This window comes from Ananas comosus, linkage group 3, assembly GCF_001540865.1.
Source record: "Ananas comosus cultivar F153 linkage group 3, ASM154086v1, whole genome shotgun sequence".
Taxonomy (NCBI): Eukaryota; Viridiplantae; Streptophyta; class Magnoliopsida; order Poales; family Bromeliaceae; genus Ananas; species Ananas comosus.
Window position 1 is genome coordinate 13,898,151 of NC_033623.1, and position 17,653 is coordinate 13,915,803.

General features: G+C 37.4%; 2 protein-coding genes across 4 annotated transcripts; one reads left to right on the forward strand and one right to left on the reverse strand.

The window, feature by feature from the left end:
* LOC109707599 (uncharacterized protein At1g04910-like) lies at positions 441-6,317 on the forward strand. Of its 3 annotated transcripts, none has more exons than XR_002215544.1 (11): positions 441-737; positions 858-923; positions 1,089-1,176; positions 1,460-1,536; positions 1,934-2,022; positions 2,119-2,305; positions 2,843-3,024; positions 3,554-3,656; positions 3,771-4,102; positions 4,506-5,108; positions 5,997-6,317. XR_002215544.1 is itself a non-coding variant. In XM_020229002.1 (10 exons), exons 1-10 carry the CDS (start codon positions 552-554, stop codon positions 4,954-4,956), a joined length of 1,761 nt encoding a protein of 586 aa, XP_020084591.1. In that variant the 5' UTR covers positions 441-551; the 3' UTR covers positions 4,957-5,109. The 3 variants fall into 3 exon arrangements, 1 of the variants encoding a protein (XP_020084591.1); XR_002215545.1 differs by having other exon boundaries at positions 1,089-1,164; XM_020229002.1 differs by lacking the exon at positions 5,997-6,317 and having other exon boundaries at positions 4,506-5,109.
* On the reverse strand, positions 6,929-16,925 carry LOC109707601. The gene is made up of 11 exons (XM_020229008.1): positions 16,332-16,925; positions 13,620-13,711; positions 13,255-13,448; positions 11,315-11,354; positions 11,032-11,113; positions 10,468-10,545; positions 10,243-10,368; positions 9,500-9,621; positions 8,171-8,210; positions 7,470-7,544; positions 6,929-7,329 (listed from the first exon to the last, which is right to left on the reverse strand). The coding sequence occupies exons 1-11, from the start codon at positions 16,559-16,561 to the stop codon at positions 7,164-7,166; spliced, it is 1,245 nt and encodes a 414-aa protein (XP_020084597.1). The 5' UTR covers positions 16,562-16,925; the 3' UTR covers positions 6,929-7,163.

Here is a 17,653-nt window from a genome sequence, read left to right on the forward strand (position 1 = left end):
TCTCCATTACATCGCCGGTATTAGTGCATGATTAATGCGGTGCACCAGGTGCAGGGGTTTACTTCTACAAACTCGGACCAGTTAATTCCATGCAAAAGTGTCTATCGTATTAAAGGCCCTTTTTAATGTAGTTTCCTTTTCCTCGTTTGAAAAAGTAGAAACGGTTCGGTAATGAATTAATTAAGTAGGACACATTGGACAAACCAGTGTACATATATAAAATAATATAATACACTTTGTAACACAAACGCCGCCCCAACCCCCCTGCTCACTGGTCCACGTGGCGGCACGGGAGAGGCCGGTGGCGTGTATTCTGATTTCTGAGTCCCTCCCCTCAAACAAAACCAAAACAAAAATTAACCTAAAACAAAAAAATATTACATAAAATAAAAAAAAACAATTTTTTGTTTTTCAGTTTCCAAAGCTTATTTATATTCATTGTTAAGTCAAAATGGAATCGTTTCCGTTGTCCTCCTCCTCCTCCTCGGCCTACGTGGTGAGAGATAACCCTCTCGAGAGCTAGAGAGAGAGAGAGAGAGAGAGAGAGAGAGATGGGGTTGCGGAGGCGGCGGCGCCATGGACGGTGGGTGGTTCCGGCGATTCCGGCGAGCTCCGCCGCGTGCGCCGCCGCGGTGATGATGCTCCTCGTCGTCGCGTTCCACTCCCTCCTCGCGCCGCCCACCTCGATCCCCGACGCGCCGCAGCGGAGCCGGAGCGCGACGGCTTCGTCTCTCATGGTTAATCAATCACTTCCTCTCTCTCTCTCTCTCCAAGTCGAACTTCAATCCTGTTGGATTCTCCTTGTTCGCTCTGAATCGATCGCTCATGGCGGTTTCTCCCAATGTCGGTGTTCGCAGGTGAAGAGGAACATTCCGATCGAGCTCCATAGGAGCCTATTCGGCGCCGACTTGTTCAGCGTTCCGGTTCGTAGATTTTTTTGTATTCTTTCTATTTTCGTTCTCTAATTCAATGCTTTGGCCAATATACTGCGTGAGTCGAAAGATGGATTTTGTTGGGTTTTGATTCATATGGGATAAATAATTGTTTGAAATGGTTTTAATTTGCTTCAATTTCTATTTGAATTACAGAGCGGAGGTAGCGCATCTCATGACCTCTGGGGTTCGAAGCTATCAGAGTTTTTCCACGGGTGCAGCAACGCCAGTAGTGAGTTCCCAAGTATGTGTCTAATTGTGTTTAATGGTGCTTAATAACTATGGCTAGTAGTTGTTCCTCTTTTAAGAATGGATATATCTCTTTGAATTGTATTTGAAGTGTAATTAGTGGTTAGTTACTTCTTTTGATTGTATGATATTGAAGGGAACAACGTGACTATGAATATATCGTTGTTTCTTCTTATGGTATGTTTAGTGTTTATGTTACATTCAGTGTTGCCCTTTCTGGAAAGGGCTCTCGTATCTCGTATGTCTGATAAAAAATTTCCACCAATTTTTAATTGCAGCAGCTGAAGCTGTAACCCACCCAAATAGGTATTTGATGATTGCAACCAGTGGAGGATTGAATCAACAACGAACAGGGGTAAGATAATCGACTGATGCCAATTTATCTTCTGCTTTAATTGGGAAGTGCTAGTGTTCTGCTCTAGTAATTAGCTATGTTTCTAACAACTTTATGAAGCTAGGTAAACCAAGATCATTATGTTTTGAATTTTTTTATTTGTGAACTTACAGTTTGTATTAGTAATTAACTGAATTCATTTGTATTTTATTTGAACTTTTCATTTGTATGAAAATCAAGATCATTTTTATTAGGTTCACTACGCTAGGCAATTATCCGATTATCTTAGGAGTAACCTGCTCTGCTATTAGAACATTTTGTAGTATGTAATTAGATTTTTTTTTTTTTTTTTGCCCCCTTTTTTAGTCAATATTCTGCTCAAGTTACATGAAACTTCTTCGGCTTATGGATTTTTCAGATCATTGATGCTGTTGTTGCAGCTCGTATTCTGAACACAACTCTTGTTGTCCCTAAGTTGGACCAGAAATCTTTCTGGAAGGATGCTAGGTATCGCCACGTATTTTATTTTCAATATTTTGCAGTAGATAAGTTCTAATTATAATGCACTCACTTTGCAAATTTGGTTCTTGTAACTTGCTGCAGTGACTTTGCTGAGATCTTTGATGTTGACTGGTTCATATCATCGCTTGCAAAAGATGTTAAAATTATTAAACAGCTTCCCAAAAGGGATGGGAAGATTGTCGCCACTCCTTACATAATGCGCGTTCCTAGGAAGTGTACCCCAAAATGCTACCAAAATCGTGTCCTACCTCTCCTCCTGAAAAAGCACGTGAGTATTGCTAGTAGTATATTTGCTTTTAATTTCTGAATTCTGTAGCTCATTTTATGCAGAATTTTATGGTTCCTTTCTATTTAATTATAACATGAATTTTGCAGTATTTTAATCAATCGTGATTAGCATTTGTATGCAGTCAGTTGAAAATTTGTAAACAGTGATACAGTATTTATACCAATAGTGAAAGTCCACCTTGCAGTTCTTATGAAGGTTATGTCATCACTACGAAGTTGCTTAAATTGTAAATCATGCAATGATGCAAGTCTCTTAGGAAGCAATATGTTATTCTGCAACAATTATGAATTTTTTAGAACCCCTCTCTGTCTCATAACTGCAAATGGGAACGAGGCATTATCAACTATTATTTAGAAGCATTCACTTCTGTTCTGTTGAACGAGTGAATTTGTATTGCTTTCAACTTATGCATTATACCTTTCTTTTGTTATAGATATTCCCTAGTATGAGTGTCGACCTTAGTATTTGGACCTACGATAATAGGCAAAACCAACGTTTCTTCATATTATAATGCAGGTTGTTCAGCTGACAAAGTTTGACTACAGGCTTTCAAATAAGTTGGAAACTAATCTCCAAAAGCTGAGATGTAGAGTCAATTATCATGCTTTAAAATTCACAGACCCAATTCTAGAAATGGGTGAGAAACTTATCCAGAGGATGAAGGCAAAAAGCCAGCACTTCATGGCCCTTCACCTCAGGTAATATTTTTTAGGATTTTATGCTTGTTTTTCTCTTAAGTTAGTTTAATCTGCGTATGTCTTCTGTAAAGTATTTCTTGGTCCCGTGAAAGAACTCTTGCTGCAGTGCGAGAGGGAATCATATTTCCATTGTTGGTCTAACTCTTTCTCCTGAACTAAAATAAGCATAAACAATGTAAGATATTTTGTTTCTGTAGTTACTAAATTCTCTCTTGCTCAAACTCTCTCTCCTGTTCTTCTGTCTACTCTTAAACTATGGAATATTGAGCCACTTAATAGAGAGATCAATATTCCTGGTGAAGTCAAGTTTGAAAGTTGAGTGAACATTTCCAGAATTTACAGTAGTACGGGGCTACTAATTTTATGGTTTTCACAAGTCCCTTCTAGGAAATGTTAATCATCAATAATTGTCTTCTTGGACAGAGTTGCATACCTCTGAATTAGAACGACCACTATTTAATGAAGTTTTATAAAAGAGAGCATGCAACAAAAGTAGTTCCTTTATCTATGAAACTGTAACTTCTGGCAGATTTGAGCCTGATATGCTTGCGTTCTCTGGATGCTATTATGGAGGTGGAGAAAAGGAGAGGAAAGAGTTGGGTGCCATTCGAAAGAGGTGGAAAACCTTACATGTAAGAACACACATTTCTTACTGTCTATTGATGACATTGCTATGTAACTAGTACATTGCATAATTGATTTCCTTGCTTATTTTTCTTTTTTCTTTTTTTTTTCTTTTGCTTTAGACAAGCAACCCTGAAAAGGAGCGAAGGCATGGTAAATGTCCTCTAACCCCTGAAGAGGTTGGTCTTATGCTTAGGGCATTAGGCTTTGGAGATGATGTTCACATCTACGTGGCTTCCGGTGAAGTATATGGAGCAGAGGAGACATTGGCTCCTCTAAAAGCACTTTTCCCCAACTTCCATTCTAAGGAAACATTAGCAAGCAAGGAGGAGTTAGCGCGCTTCTCAGCATTTTCATCTCGCATGGCTGCTCTCGATTTCATCGTATGTGATGGCAGCGATGTGTTTGTAACTAACAACAACGGAAACATGGCAAGAATATTGGCTGGTCGGAGGTATACTTTTAATCTCATTTTAATATATTTATGTATATACTGCCCTGAAATATTATCTATATACATATAGATCTCCGCGAACTACGAATTTCAATATAAGTGCTTTGAAAACTAAGTTCACATGCACACAAACATACACCCTTGTGTAAGAACCAATGCAAAACCAACATTCACCATGAATCAGATGACTCTCCAACATATTGAATGGGCATTTTGTTAAGAAAGTGCACTTCGGTGTGCTGCATATGATGAATCAAATTTTGGTGGGGTATATATGTGCTGATGTGCAGGTGATTTTGCTGGATATATATGTAACTGCTCCTTTTCTTTTCACCACAAATAAAATCATACTGATCAAAAGTAGTTCCCAACACGCTGATTTATCTTACCATGTTTAATGCAGGAGATATTATGGGCATAAAAGGACCATACGACCGAATGCTAAAAAGCTTTACTCTTTATTTATGAACCGAACCAGCATGACTTGGGATGCATTTGCATCCAAAGTTAGTGCATTTCAAAAGGGGTTCATGGGAGAGCCCAATGAGGTTAAACCTGGTAGAGGTGAATTCCATGAAAACCCTTTAGAATGCATATGCGAACATTCTCAGGTTTTACCAGAGTCTACTTCTCTTAGCCAGTCTGTTATAAATACCAAGATTGGAAAGAGTCATTTGAACAAGAGTAGGGGGCGTCCATCAGAATCTCGTTCTGGTGATGAAGTCTTAGATTGGAGGGAGCTGGATTATGGAGAAAATACACCCCTGAATGGCTTATCCAAAGAAAATGAATCCGAGTACAATCTATTCACCAGACCTGAGGACGTAGAGCTGGAGGAATTGATCTCAGACTAGTCAACTTCTTTTGTTTTTTTTGTTTTTTTATCATGGCACTCCAAAAGCATTGCTTCTCCAGAAATTTTGGAACAGCTGCTGCATTAGTTTCATTGTTCTGGTGCTTTTTCCGGAGCCAAAAAGAAAGGAAAGAGTGTGCAGAGGAGAAAAAGGTAAACATAAAAATACAACTTGAAAAATTTTCTGTTCTTAGTTTTCTGAGCCCAAATAAAAGATACCTTGGTCAAATAGAAGCAATGGCCAAGATATCGTCGTTGATTATTGCACTCAAAGGTTGTATTTGGGCTGAGTTCCACGGCTGGACCCCGCCACCACACTACGGTGTGGTGAGTTTGGAGCTGCGACGCAACATTTTTTGTAGTGGTGCACTGCTCCTGCAGAGGCTGGCCAAACAACTGGCTTCTGCCTTCTGCCTTCTGCCTTCTGCAGCTGTGCCACCCCTGCCCAAAAACCAGGCCAAATGGGACCGGAGAAACTTGGTTTTTATATGCCTCTACTTAGCAGGCATATCTGCTCCTAGTCATTGCTTCAGAAGCTTATGAAGTCAGTCTCTCTTGACAATCATAAAAACCAAGAATTTAAGTGCCGTGGCACAGGATCGTGCCCGAAATTTGCCGGCACGGTATGGCACGGTGCGTGCCGAGCCGTGCCGATACATGCCGGCTAAAAAAATTCTTATGTGCCGACACATCATAGCATAAAATATATATTTTTTTTAGCAACAAAATATTATAACTATTTATTATTTCTTTTTATCACATCTTTTGAACTTTATGGAAGAAATTACTTACTAATTTAAAGAATAGAGAGTTTTGAACTGTACCATCTGCACGGAGTCTGTATCGTACCGGTATCTTGTTGGCACGGTACAGCACGGTGGATACGCTCCGTGCCAATGGGCACTTAAAATCTTGATGAAAACGCCAAGAGGATTAATATATCGAATTTTTCTATCTCCTGAAATTATTAGACTTCATTCCGTTTTGTGCTCTAATAATCTCAGAAATGATCCTGATATGCTTTGTTTTTGTGGAATACAGGAGAAATACTTTGATGTATATGAAGAGTAGGTGACAGAATTGTACGGTTTTGTTTGTCTGCCGAAAGCTGGAAGTAAAGCAGCAAACCTAGAGAAGATCTTCTTTTTTGTGAAGGTTCGATGTACATTACTGAAGTTAGTTTCTTTGTTCTTTTTTCTTCGAAAAATATATTCCTTGGGATGATTTTTCCTTGGGATTCCTAATAGTATTTCTGTTTAAACCTCACCATTTAGAGGTTGATACCAAATTGTTGGAATAAGATGGGGAAACCGTTAGTTCAAATAATTTTGGCGAGTATATATAAGATGATTTGTTGTGCTATTTATTGAGTCTTATTGGATGATCTGGTAGGCGTAGTTCTCTGTATGTACGATCAAAATTAATGGCTTCTGTTGGTTGCCGGTGAGGTTGTAATTATTCTTAATAGTTGTCATATAATATATAATCAATGGACGTTCATGCTTCAGGATGGAGATAGGGTTCTTTTGACCTCCTCAAACATAGCTAATAAATAGATTCTAAGTTAGGAGATCGTGAACGGTTAGCTTAGAATAAGAATATTTACTAGTCTTAGAGAAAATAGTTAACGAAAGACAAAAAGTTATTTATTTTCTTGAGAGATTAGGTAGCACGCCACTCGCTTCGTTTATTTCATTTAAAAATAAACTTAGCTTGAAAATAATTTGATTGACCTATGAGACTATGGTCTACCCTATATAGTAGTATAAGCGCTGTGGAAAATAAAATCATCCATGCAACAAGGCAATCAGGCTTTTCTAAATAGCCCTTGAGCGTATTCTGTCTTGGCCGAGGCCAAGGATGTCGTAGAATTGTGCCAAAAAACTTGAGGCCGAATCTTCCCTGGTAGCCTTCAGCAAATAAAAGTAAATATCACATATATATATATATATATATATATAGATGAATGATAATAGTGAAAGCTGTAAAATGTGATATAGAAGTTTTAATTTTTCATACTGCTTCGTGCTGTTCTGCTGTCAGAGAGATCGAACGGATCAATCAGAAATTCAGAATGAGGGAGCAACAAAAAATGAATCAACAAATGGACTGAAAGAATGAACATAGCATGGTCTTTTCAACAACGCAATGTCCATGAAGCAAAACTCAAAAGAGTCCAAGAAAAAAGTTAGGACTCCCTCCAATAATTTATTGTGGAGATGCCGGCAGTGTGTCAGGTGGATCTTCAGTTTGTGGTAGCGAAGAATCAAAATCAAGGGTCGGGTATTCTCCCGGTGGCCCTTCCTGAGGTTGTATCAACAGTAACTGAGTCGAGTCTCCTACGACATCCGCCCATCCATAGTGAGCTTCGGCCCTTCCATGAACAATCAGTAGTACAGCAATTAGATTCATCGTTCGAGCAAGATAACAGAAACCTTATAGCATTGAAATTGTGCACAAGATTCATATTCTAGAAAGCATAGAGTTGCGAGAGAAGGTGTAGAGCCATCTTACTCATAATAGGTCTCCTCTTCTACAACGATGTCCCAACTTTCACCTGTCGTGCTTTTACCATATTTGTGAACTTTCCTGCAAAAAGAGAAAAGTAACTCGAAAGACTGCAGAGAAAAGTCTGTACTACCCGAAGCTGGTACATAACATGTTTAGATTGGAGGAAAATTACAGGCTTGCTTTGTTATTATCAAAAGAAAGCTCCTCCTGCAAACTCAACCATTCAATGACCTGGAAGTTTATTCCTAAGTTTCCCTACACTCCAAGCAAGTTATAATTGTCAAAAGTCCGAGGACTTGTGAACTCCTGTACTCCACATTGATCACCTTAATAAATATTTTATTATATTTTCTTATATAAACCTACCAGAAGACTTATGAAAAGGGATTTAGTAGCAGTGCACAGATGGTGGGTGTTTTCTCTAGTTTTTATTATTAAATGAGTACTATACGTAACTCGTAAAGTTCTGAGGAAGGTTTCTGCGGTGCAGCCAAAACGTACTAGAGAACAAAGTAGAACAGATATCACTTGTGCAGCTATATACAATCAGTATACACATAAACTGCATCCAAAAGCTCCAAAAGGGAAGGACAAACTGGAGTACTATACATATATATGAGAAAATGCTGACGCAATCGCTAATATGTTTATGACAGACGGAAAACCATCAAGAGATGTGAGCCAATAAGATCATCAATTCATACCCATTACCAAAGTGCTCCTCACCCCAGGTTCTTGTCCAACCTAGGAAAACCAAAAAACTAAGGATTAAATGTTTCAAAGAAAATAAACAGGGGATAAAAATACGAGAAAAATAAAATCAAGAGTTTTTAGCAAGCAAAAAACTCTATAAGATATAGAGACAGCTATATATAAGCATTCAGATTATGGTTTTAACATTCTTCCACACCTGTACAACACGTTATGCATCTACAGTAGTTCAAGAAAACTTATGGGCCACTTCGGAAAAGAACTTTCAAGAAGAACATATCATTGCACGAAACCAAAACAATCCAATGACACTTTTGGTGAGTAATGAAAAGTATTTATCTACATCTTATCTACAAGACTACAAAACAAGGTTTTTAACTGCTGGTACACATATGGGAGTCAGCAATCAGCATATCAAGCAGGAACTGAGCATGCGAAATAGATAGCAAAATGGCACAACAGATCAAATTGGAAGATGTTACGTTCTCATGGTTACACATCAAAAAAGAAAGGTGAATCGACACCAATATCCTTGCAAAATCATCATATTATATAGGGAAAACTTCAAATACCCCCCTTGTGGTTTCACTTTTTCTCACTTTAGTACCCTGTGGTTTAAAGTATATCAAATTAGTACCCTGTGGTTTTGCACTTTTTCACTTTAGTACCCTGTGGTTTAAAGTGTATCAATTTAGTATCCTGTGGTTTCGAATTTTCTCACTTTAGTACCCTGTGGTTTAAAAACCATAGGGTACTAACTTGATACAAAAATAAAACCACAGGGTACTAACTTGATACAAAAATAAAACCACAGAGTACTAACTTGATACACTTTAAACCACAGGGTACAAAAGTGAGAAAGTGTGAAATCACAGGGTACTAACTGGATACACTTTAAACCACAGGGTACTAAAATGAAAAAAATACGAAACCACAAGGGGGGTTTTTGAAATTTTCCCTATTATATATACACCCGTGAATAATAAATTTTCATATGTACCCCTCAAGTCTAGCTTCTTATGAGAATACCATATCTAAAGTTAGGGAATTATGGTATTTACGACGAAAAATTGATTTTACATTAGAAATTCATAAGTCCAAGGATACATATATGTCAGAATCAAAAAAAAAAATTCGAAGTGCGTATGTGATATTCAGCTTTGGCAGGGATACCTATGGAGATGATAATTTTGCAGGGGTACATATGTAAACATATGAAAAGAAAATTTATTGCATACTTGAACTTTGAGCGATAATGGCAAGTTAGGAGATCTCCATTATGGAAAGCTAGAGTATGTCCATAGTGAAATGAAAAAACCTACGTTCACCCGCAGGAGATACATGCCAAGTCTCCCCTTGCCGCGAACCAATTCCTGCAAAGAACTTTTCCTCCCATTTGTCTCCCCATCTGGTGCCTAATTTAGTCTCTGCCCATTTATCTGTCCTGTAAAAAGAGATTCAGATTCCATCTTTCTTTTTTCAATCTGAAAGTACTTGGAGAAGGCATGAAAACTAGGAGAGCAAGTCAGCTTATCACAGGCAAGGATAAATTATATCAGAAGTCTCGATAGAAGAAGTCTATATGCTTTGCAAGTTAAATTTTCAATAAAAGACAACAATATATTATAATCAGAACACAAATTGCATATATCTACCACACAGATTAATGTAACAAAGTGGAAGATGATTTGCTCAATACAAAAAGAGCTGAAGATGGTTCAACTTGATGATATAAGTGCAGAACAAAAGAACAGAGTGGGTTGTACATATCAATATATGTCTCACGATAACTTCTAACAGGGCATTTCAAGAGAAAAATGTAGAGCATTGAGCATGCCACATTTGCTAGTACAAAATTACAAGCAAGTGCACTTGCGTTTCCTTTTAAAATTCTGGTAATAAATTCTTAAATTTCAATCAAATATCCACTGATATATGAATTTAAGAAACATACCCCCATTCTATGATTTCTGTCAACAGAAGGTTAATTGGTGTATATGTTACAAGAAAGAATTTCGTAACAGGTGAGGGTGGATTGAGAAACAATGGACCACTTGAGACTAACCATTTGACTACGTAGCCTCTTCCATCATAGTGTTCTCCCCACTTCTCCCACCAGGACTGGTCATTCAGCCTCCCATACTTATGAGCTCCTTTCTCTGTCCAACCTTTAGCATCATACTTTTCCCACCTAGAAGCAATAGAGGATGTTGCAGGTAATGATTGATAAACAATAAGCTAAATGTGAACAAAAGAGCATGTCACAATCACAATAACTTCCAGTACTTACCATTTCTCGTACCATCCAGCATTTTCTTTGCCTGATTTTGCTTGTTTTTCTGCGCTCCTCCTTATCCTTGCAAGATTACTATAGATAGGTGTGAGGCACTTAGTGTACTATAGGATAATAATTGCAGATTTTCTCCAAGTAAAACATTGTCTAAGTATTACCAAGAATAGCTACAAAAGAAAATAAAAATAATGGATCTATCTGAAAAACACGATAATGTGCCACACATAGATACAAATCCTATCTATCATCGTCCAATTGTTCCAGTCTTTATCATGTTCCATAGCTACAGAAAAGCTTCTTATTGGAGTCAAAATGTGCCTACAAGATCTTTAAGCTTGTTCACTTTACTGAAGCAGGTATTCATTATCAACTTTTGAAACAAACATAAATTACACTTTCACTACTAGTAATTCTCATCCTGAAGCATATTGCAATTCTTTACTTTTTATATGATGTTCGCAAAAAGAAAAAAGTAAACAGAATAATTGCCAATTGATAACCATGCAGAAGTTGTTAATTTATAGCACCACAGCATTGAAATGAGACTAGATAGTACTACACCTCCATTCATCTTGGTACAAAACTTCTTGCCATGTTTCCCACCATGAATCTCCTTCAGCATTCTTCCCGGATTTTTCTGCGCCTATTAAAGAAAATGAAAGAAACTAAAAGGCCACCAACAGCGAGAAACTAAATGCCAACAATATGAGTTTGTAAATTTTTGTAGAGTAGATTGATTACAAGAAAGCATATTTTGGCCTCTTATCATCAAACAAGTAACAGTATAATCTCTTCGTTCAAGTAATTGCCAGTACAAACCCAACAGCCATTAAGGGAAACATACCTAACTCTTTATATCCGCTCCAATCACTTTTCTCCCACCACTGCCAAGTAAAATTAAGAGAGTCAGCCAAAATAACTCGCATAACATGATACTCAATCTGCTGTAGCAATGCATAAACATCGTTCTAGTATATTTAAAATGGTACAAGAAATAATAGGGCATCATCTAATGCCAAGTTGGTCATGACCAGAAGAGCTAGACTAATCACTTTCATCAAAGCCTTTACTAAGTGATAAGGGTTATTGGGTTCAACTGGGTATAACACTACATAGAGCAAGCGATCCAGGAAACTGGCAGTTTTCTGGCAAACTAGCCAACCTAGCAACCAAATTTAAAAATAAATGCACTGAAAAATTCAAAGAGCTAATAGAAGGTAAGATCATGGCTCATGCCATATTATAGCACTTGCTCAAAAGAGAGGGATTTATATGTGGCATGCAGAGGAATCATAACTACTATATAGTCATAAAAACCACATTACAAATTCAATGTTTCGTGCAGTCAGAAAACAGGAATAGATAGAACTCTTTAAGTAAAAATAGAAAATTGAACATCTTTTAGAATCTTCTCTTGAAAAGAATTGAAACAGATAAAAATAAACAAATTAAACGAATCCATGTAAATTAAATATCCAAGATCATGAGGATAAAGAGAAGGATAAAAGATTAAAGGGTTCTTTGATGCAAACCGAAAGGTTGCCAAAATTGAATTTTCAAGTTTGCTTTTGTTTAAAGATAAAACTAGGTTCAATTTATCAATTCCGATGAACTTTAAGCAAGAAAGCAAAAATTTCAGCAAGACAAAAATTAAAATCGAATTGAAGTAATACTAAGATGATGATAAACCTTCAATATATGAGATAATAACAACAAACTGAAAATACACATAATAGTTCCAAAAGGTAAATTCGGCTTTATCGGACTTAAAGCTTTAGGTTTGGTTGTTTGGCAAATATGGTTGGTAATAGCAGAAGGCTAGATTAAAAGGGAATAATAGGATATCAGGAGATAAGAGATACAAAAAGTGCACCATTCACACGATTGCGGGGGATCCACGATCGACGAGAAGGGCGGTACACAACGGGTAGAATTTCGGCAACGGGAAAGAAGATGAGGTAGTAACTTGGAAGAAAAGAAGAGGTAGAAGTAGAAGCCGATCTTGTCACGAGGAAGAAGCGACAACGATCAAGTCGAGGAAGAAAACGATCTTGGCGCGAGAAAGAAGCGTCGATGATCTCACCGGAAAATAGAACACCAAGGATAAAGAGTGAGAGTAGAATTTTCTATTCATCCAAATTATATCCCTTAAGGCTTTAAGAACCATGTATTTATAGTATTGAGAGCCCTCTGATAATAAATTATTGTCTTTTCGTTTTCAACACAACACGGTCACCCAAGAGTCATGCATAGAAAACGAAGCAACTTTGGGAATTTCAAAGATCTTTCTTTTATTTTTTTGGGAATTCCAAAGGTCTTTTTGGGATTGTTTTTTTGTTTATGAGAGAAAAGGATTTGGATTAGCCAAATCAACTAAAACCAAATGATTTAAGTCCGAATCAAACACTAACATACAAAATAAAAAAAAATTGCATTCGAAAATAAAACGAGATTTATTTGCTGCATCATTCTTTTGCATCTATATAACCTGCGAATATGCGAAGTAGCAAAAATAAATATGGAAAATTGCAAAAATACCACTTCAGAATTGGTAATTGAGCTCATGGCCCTGAAAACCGTATTTATTTGCGTTCATGCACCTGCCCTGATATAGATGAGCGCAAATAAGCAAGATTTTCAAAGTATGCATGCAAGTAAGGGTCTTTATTGGAAAACCACTTGTCATAACAAACCCATCACAATATATCTAGAAAATTGAACAATAGATTATCATGACTACATAGTATCGAGAAGGATCAAACTAGAGAGGTGGCGGAAGCATACAGTTTCTTTCCATTCTGAGGCACCATCGTGACTTTGGCCTCCCATCCTTGCCCAGCGGCACCTATATCCATTCTCGCCCAGATCTTCTCTGCTTTCTCTGTACCATGTACTGCCATCCTCATTTACGCCAGATTCACTCACTCTTTCATCTAGTAAGTTGATTCCCCAATCTTTCTCACTAGCAATACCAGTGTCTGTTGGAGAAGATCACAAGGAAGCAAACATTTCTTTACCAATTAGATCAATAAGGGCGAAATGTGACACAACAAAATATAGCGCCTGAAGGCATTTCTGAAAAAGGGTATTGGTGGAGCAAGCTTCCCACAAGAGAGAGAAACATGTAAGATGAGAAGTAGAGAACACACCTCTCTTAGGCGGAGTGTCACGGGACTGAGGAGCAGAATTCCTTGGAGTGCAACGGGGATAAAAGTTTTGTTGTTTGGAGAGCCTTTGAGAGCTATAAAAATGGATTCAGAAGTTATGAAAGACAATTTGAAATAGTACACCACAGTATTGAGTTTTGCCAGTTACAGTTGTTTTGTTAAACTTAATGGTAGGATAATAATTGATACCAAACATTCTAGCTAACATTGTAAAATTAGCTATTAACCTAACACATAAAAATAAGCTAACATATGACTAACCAATTGAGCTTCTATAATGCAATCAGTAGGCAAAAAAGTATTTCAGCATATATAAATATGGATGAATACTTACAAGCCGCAAAGCATACGAAGTTGACCTAAGTATACAGATTATCGTGAACACAACTGCCTTGATGCTTCGGATAAAGGTAGCAACGAAAGGTAACAATGTCTAAATCTTGTCATACAGTCGAATGCTACTACAGCAATAAGTAAATGATGGCTGATCTCACAGAAATCATCCAAGTAAGGAGTTGAAACTATGGAACAACTTTCGGCCTATAAAGTAATAAATATTCATGAAGAAATATCAAATTGATTTAACCATGAGTAGAACTTTTAGGTAAACACAAAAGATATGCATGATCGGATCTTTATTGTCTTATGACCACTGGTGCAGCTATCTTAGTGTTGACAAAGCATGTTTATGGAAGCAATTGAGTGCACTAGATAAAACCAAATTTACCCAGGCAACTTGCTTTAAGGTAATGGAGTTCGCTCATTGTTTAGTGCAGAGAAAAGCGGATGATAACTGAAAGGCATGTCACACAGAAAAGCAGTTTGGAAGAGGAGTGCTCAAATATTGGTTGTTGAGACCAATAAAAGTTGACCATACTCATAATACAAGTAGAAAGCTGAACTTTCAATGCAATGGTATCTGCATATAAAGAGTAGACAGAGTTAATGAGTAACATTACGAGGTTTGGATAATGATTGCATTTTGTACATCATTTAGTACATCATAGATAGCTTGTGCCTTTATGAAACCTAACCATTATGGTTTTGACATCTGAACCAATTAACAGACCAAGTTCACATTCTCACAAACTCTTGCTCCGAAGTAAAAGTTACAATACATTAATTGGTATTCTCAGTCTTGTTCTAATCTTTAAATCTTTGCGTTCATTTAGTTAGATATCACTTTAATATTCATAAATCTTTAAGAGAATATCACAAATTTTTCCATTTTTGGTTTTTTTTTTATTTGAGTTATTTTTAAGAATTTTACTTATGGATTAATTTCATCCAAGTTTCTGCAAACATAGTGAATGGCAAATATATCTTTATAAAGTTCAATTTTCATATATTGTCCCTACAAAAGTCCTAATGTTTTCAAATATGTCCCTGCCGTTAGAGTCCATTAGAAAAATTTAGTTAACTATAGATAAAATACTTAACCCTGGTTAGCTTTTGACATTTTTACTCCTTTTATATTATACTGCTATGGCTTTTGGAGGGACATATTTGTGATGACAAAATTGAAAAAATAAACAGTTCTCTAGCGGTAACAAAATAGAGGGACATATTTGAAGATATCATGACTTTTGTAGGAACAATATAAGAAAGTTGAACTTTGTAGAGATATATTTGTCATTCACTATATTTGCAGAGACCTGTATGAAATTAACCTTTTACTTATCTATTTACTAGCTAAAATGAAAAATGTTTAGAAGATGCATTTTATATAAATCTATAATCTTTGCGCAAGATGGTTGAGAAAATAGTGAGCAAAGACCCTATAGAAGAGACGGGCAAAGAAAGTGGTTCAGTTAAGGAAAAAGGCAACCTATGATAGATTGCTTGGCTAATGGCTAAAGATGAAAAGATATGAGAAAGAACATAATCCAAGAAAACACTAAGGATCATGTAGCAGATTCTAATTTGTTCAAAAATAATGTTTTGTTATTATTGCTGCTAATCTTTGGTGTGAATCTGGCTAATAAACTCAAAGTAGTGTTTGGTACTATACCTACCACCAATATAAAAAAGATTTAAACAGTTAGTACAATATAATAAGTCACTGTCATCCAAAGATAGGTGCCACTCTCTTAACATTGAATTGCTAACAGAAGTTATTAATATTCACAGCTGAGACATTAAAGAAGCCATAAATTCATACGCAAACAAAAATGTTGAGTCTTTAATTCTAATGGAATGTTATATTAGCTAATCATAGAATTTAAATCAAAGCACATGGTTATCAAATAAAACCCCAGAAAAACCCTAAAAAGAACAACTTTTTAATAGAAAAGAGGGTGCAGTTACAGGGACAAATCTAAGACTGCTCATCACAACGGGGAAAGTAAACTAGTCGACCTTACTGAGAGAGCAATGTAACTAAATTAAGATTTACACAAAAACGACAGGAAAGATGAAAAGAAGGACCACATTTGCATCTATTATTCCCGTCACCGGTGTAAAACCCTGAATAAGATTAAAGATTTGAAATTCCCCCCAAAACACCATCTTTAGATTAAAGATTTCAATTTTCCTCCAAATCCCGTCATTATACGCGATAAGAAGATTTTGAAATTCACCCAAAACACCATCATCCAACACGATCAAAGATTTCAAATTTTTCAAGAACCTAAGTGCGATTCATCCTAATGGAATCATCATCAAATGTTTGATCAAAATCAAATGGCGCAGTACCGATGAGACGGGAAGGGCAACCGGGGCGTGGCCTTCACGCGCACCCTCCTCGCGCTCTCCTTCCTCTTCTCCGCCGCGCCGCAGCACGTGACCGCGCACGAGCGACGCCTCGGCCAACGGAAGTCCGCCACGTGGAGCGGCGTCGGCGGCGCCACGTAGGCCCTCTTCGACGACACCATCTTAAGATCGAGCGGCGGAGCCACGAGCCCTCCTCTCGACGTCGTGGCCATGTCTCATTCCAAGGAAGAGAAAAGAAAAGAAAAGAAAAGAAAAAAAACCCCAGAGAAACAGAGAAGAAGATGAAGAAGAGATGACGAAGAGCTGTGAAAGAGTGATGGGAAGTGGAGAGGAGTTGTGCAGCGTATTTGAAAGCGCTTTCCGTTAACGGTGGGCCAGCTTTTCCCAGAAGCGCCTTTGTCGCTTCAAAGGAGGAGGAGGAGGAGGAGGAGGAGAGGGAAAAAGACGAAAAAAACAAAAGAAAAAAAAAAAAGGGTTAAAAAAAAATCGGAGGAGCGCGGGGGGAGACGAGAAGAGAGACGAGAAGAGGAAATAGGGTTGAATCTACCGTACACGTCAGCGGTGGCGTGAGGCCTGCGCCGCTTGTGGTTAGAGGGGTTCGAGCCGTCGCGCCGAATCTGCCACGTGGCGCCGTTGCCGTTGGATTAGGAGATACGGATTTTTTTTCGAATTTAAAGTAAGGGAAAACTTCAAAAACGCCCCTGCAGTTTCATATTTTTTCATTTTTGCACCCTATAGTTTAAAGTGTATCAAGTTAGCATTATGTGATTTTTTTTTTTTTTTAATAAAATATTAAACCATAGGGTACTAAAGTGAGAAAGTGCAAAACCATAGAGTACTAATTTGATACATTTTAAACCACAGGGTACTAAATTAATACACTTTAAACCACAGGATACTAAAGTAAAAAAATACAAAATTGATACACTTTAAATCATAAGGTACTAAACTAAGAAAAGGTGAAACCACAAGGGGGCATTTGAATTTTTCCCCTTAAAGTAACTACATTATTATTATATTATTATTATTGTTATTGTTATTCTTACTTTATTATTTTATTGGGTCACGTGACGAAGCTCGAAGAGGGTGGTGATTGGATGACCGGATCGTGTGCGTTGATGAAGGGCAAGGGAGGAGTTGCGGATTACGTGGCAACCGGTGATTGGATAGGTAAAGCGGTGGCTGTATAGGATGGATAACGGGATAAGACGGTCCCCTGAGTTCGGATCGGGTTTTTGTACAGAGCCAGGTCGGTGCGACCTGTGTTACGGAACATGGACTTTCGAATCCAACGCTTCGCAATT

What these genes read in the sequence shown, in the direction of transcription:
- LOC109707599 (XM_020229002.1), top strand. Translation starts at nt 552, where the DNA reads ATGGGGTTGCGGAGGCGGCGGCGCCATGGACGGTGGGTGGTTCCGGCG. An exon ending in CGACGGCTTCGTCTCTCATG is followed by an intron (nt 738 to 857) that starts GTTAATCAATCA and finishes CGGTGTTCGCAG; the next exon opens with GTGAAGAGGAACATTCCGAT. An exon ending in TCTTTCTGGAAGGATGCTAG is followed by an intron (nt 2,023 to 2,118) that starts GTATCGCCACGT and finishes AACTTGCTGCAG; the next exon opens with TGACTTTGCTGAGATCTTTG.
- LOC109707601 (XM_020229008.1), bottom strand. Translation starts at nt 16,561, where the DNA reads ATGGCCACGACGTCGAGAGGAGGGCTCGTGGCTCCGCCGCTCGATCTT. An exon ending in TTGTACCAAGATGAATGGAG is followed by an intron (nt 10,546 to 11,031) that starts GTGTAGTACTAT and finishes ACCTATCTATAG; the next exon opens with TAATCTTGCAAGGATAAGGA. An exon ending in AGAGGCTACGTAGTCAAATG is followed by an intron (nt 9,622 to 10,242) that starts GTTAGTCTCAAG and finishes CTCTTTTTACAG; the next exon opens with GACAGATAAATGGGCAGAGA.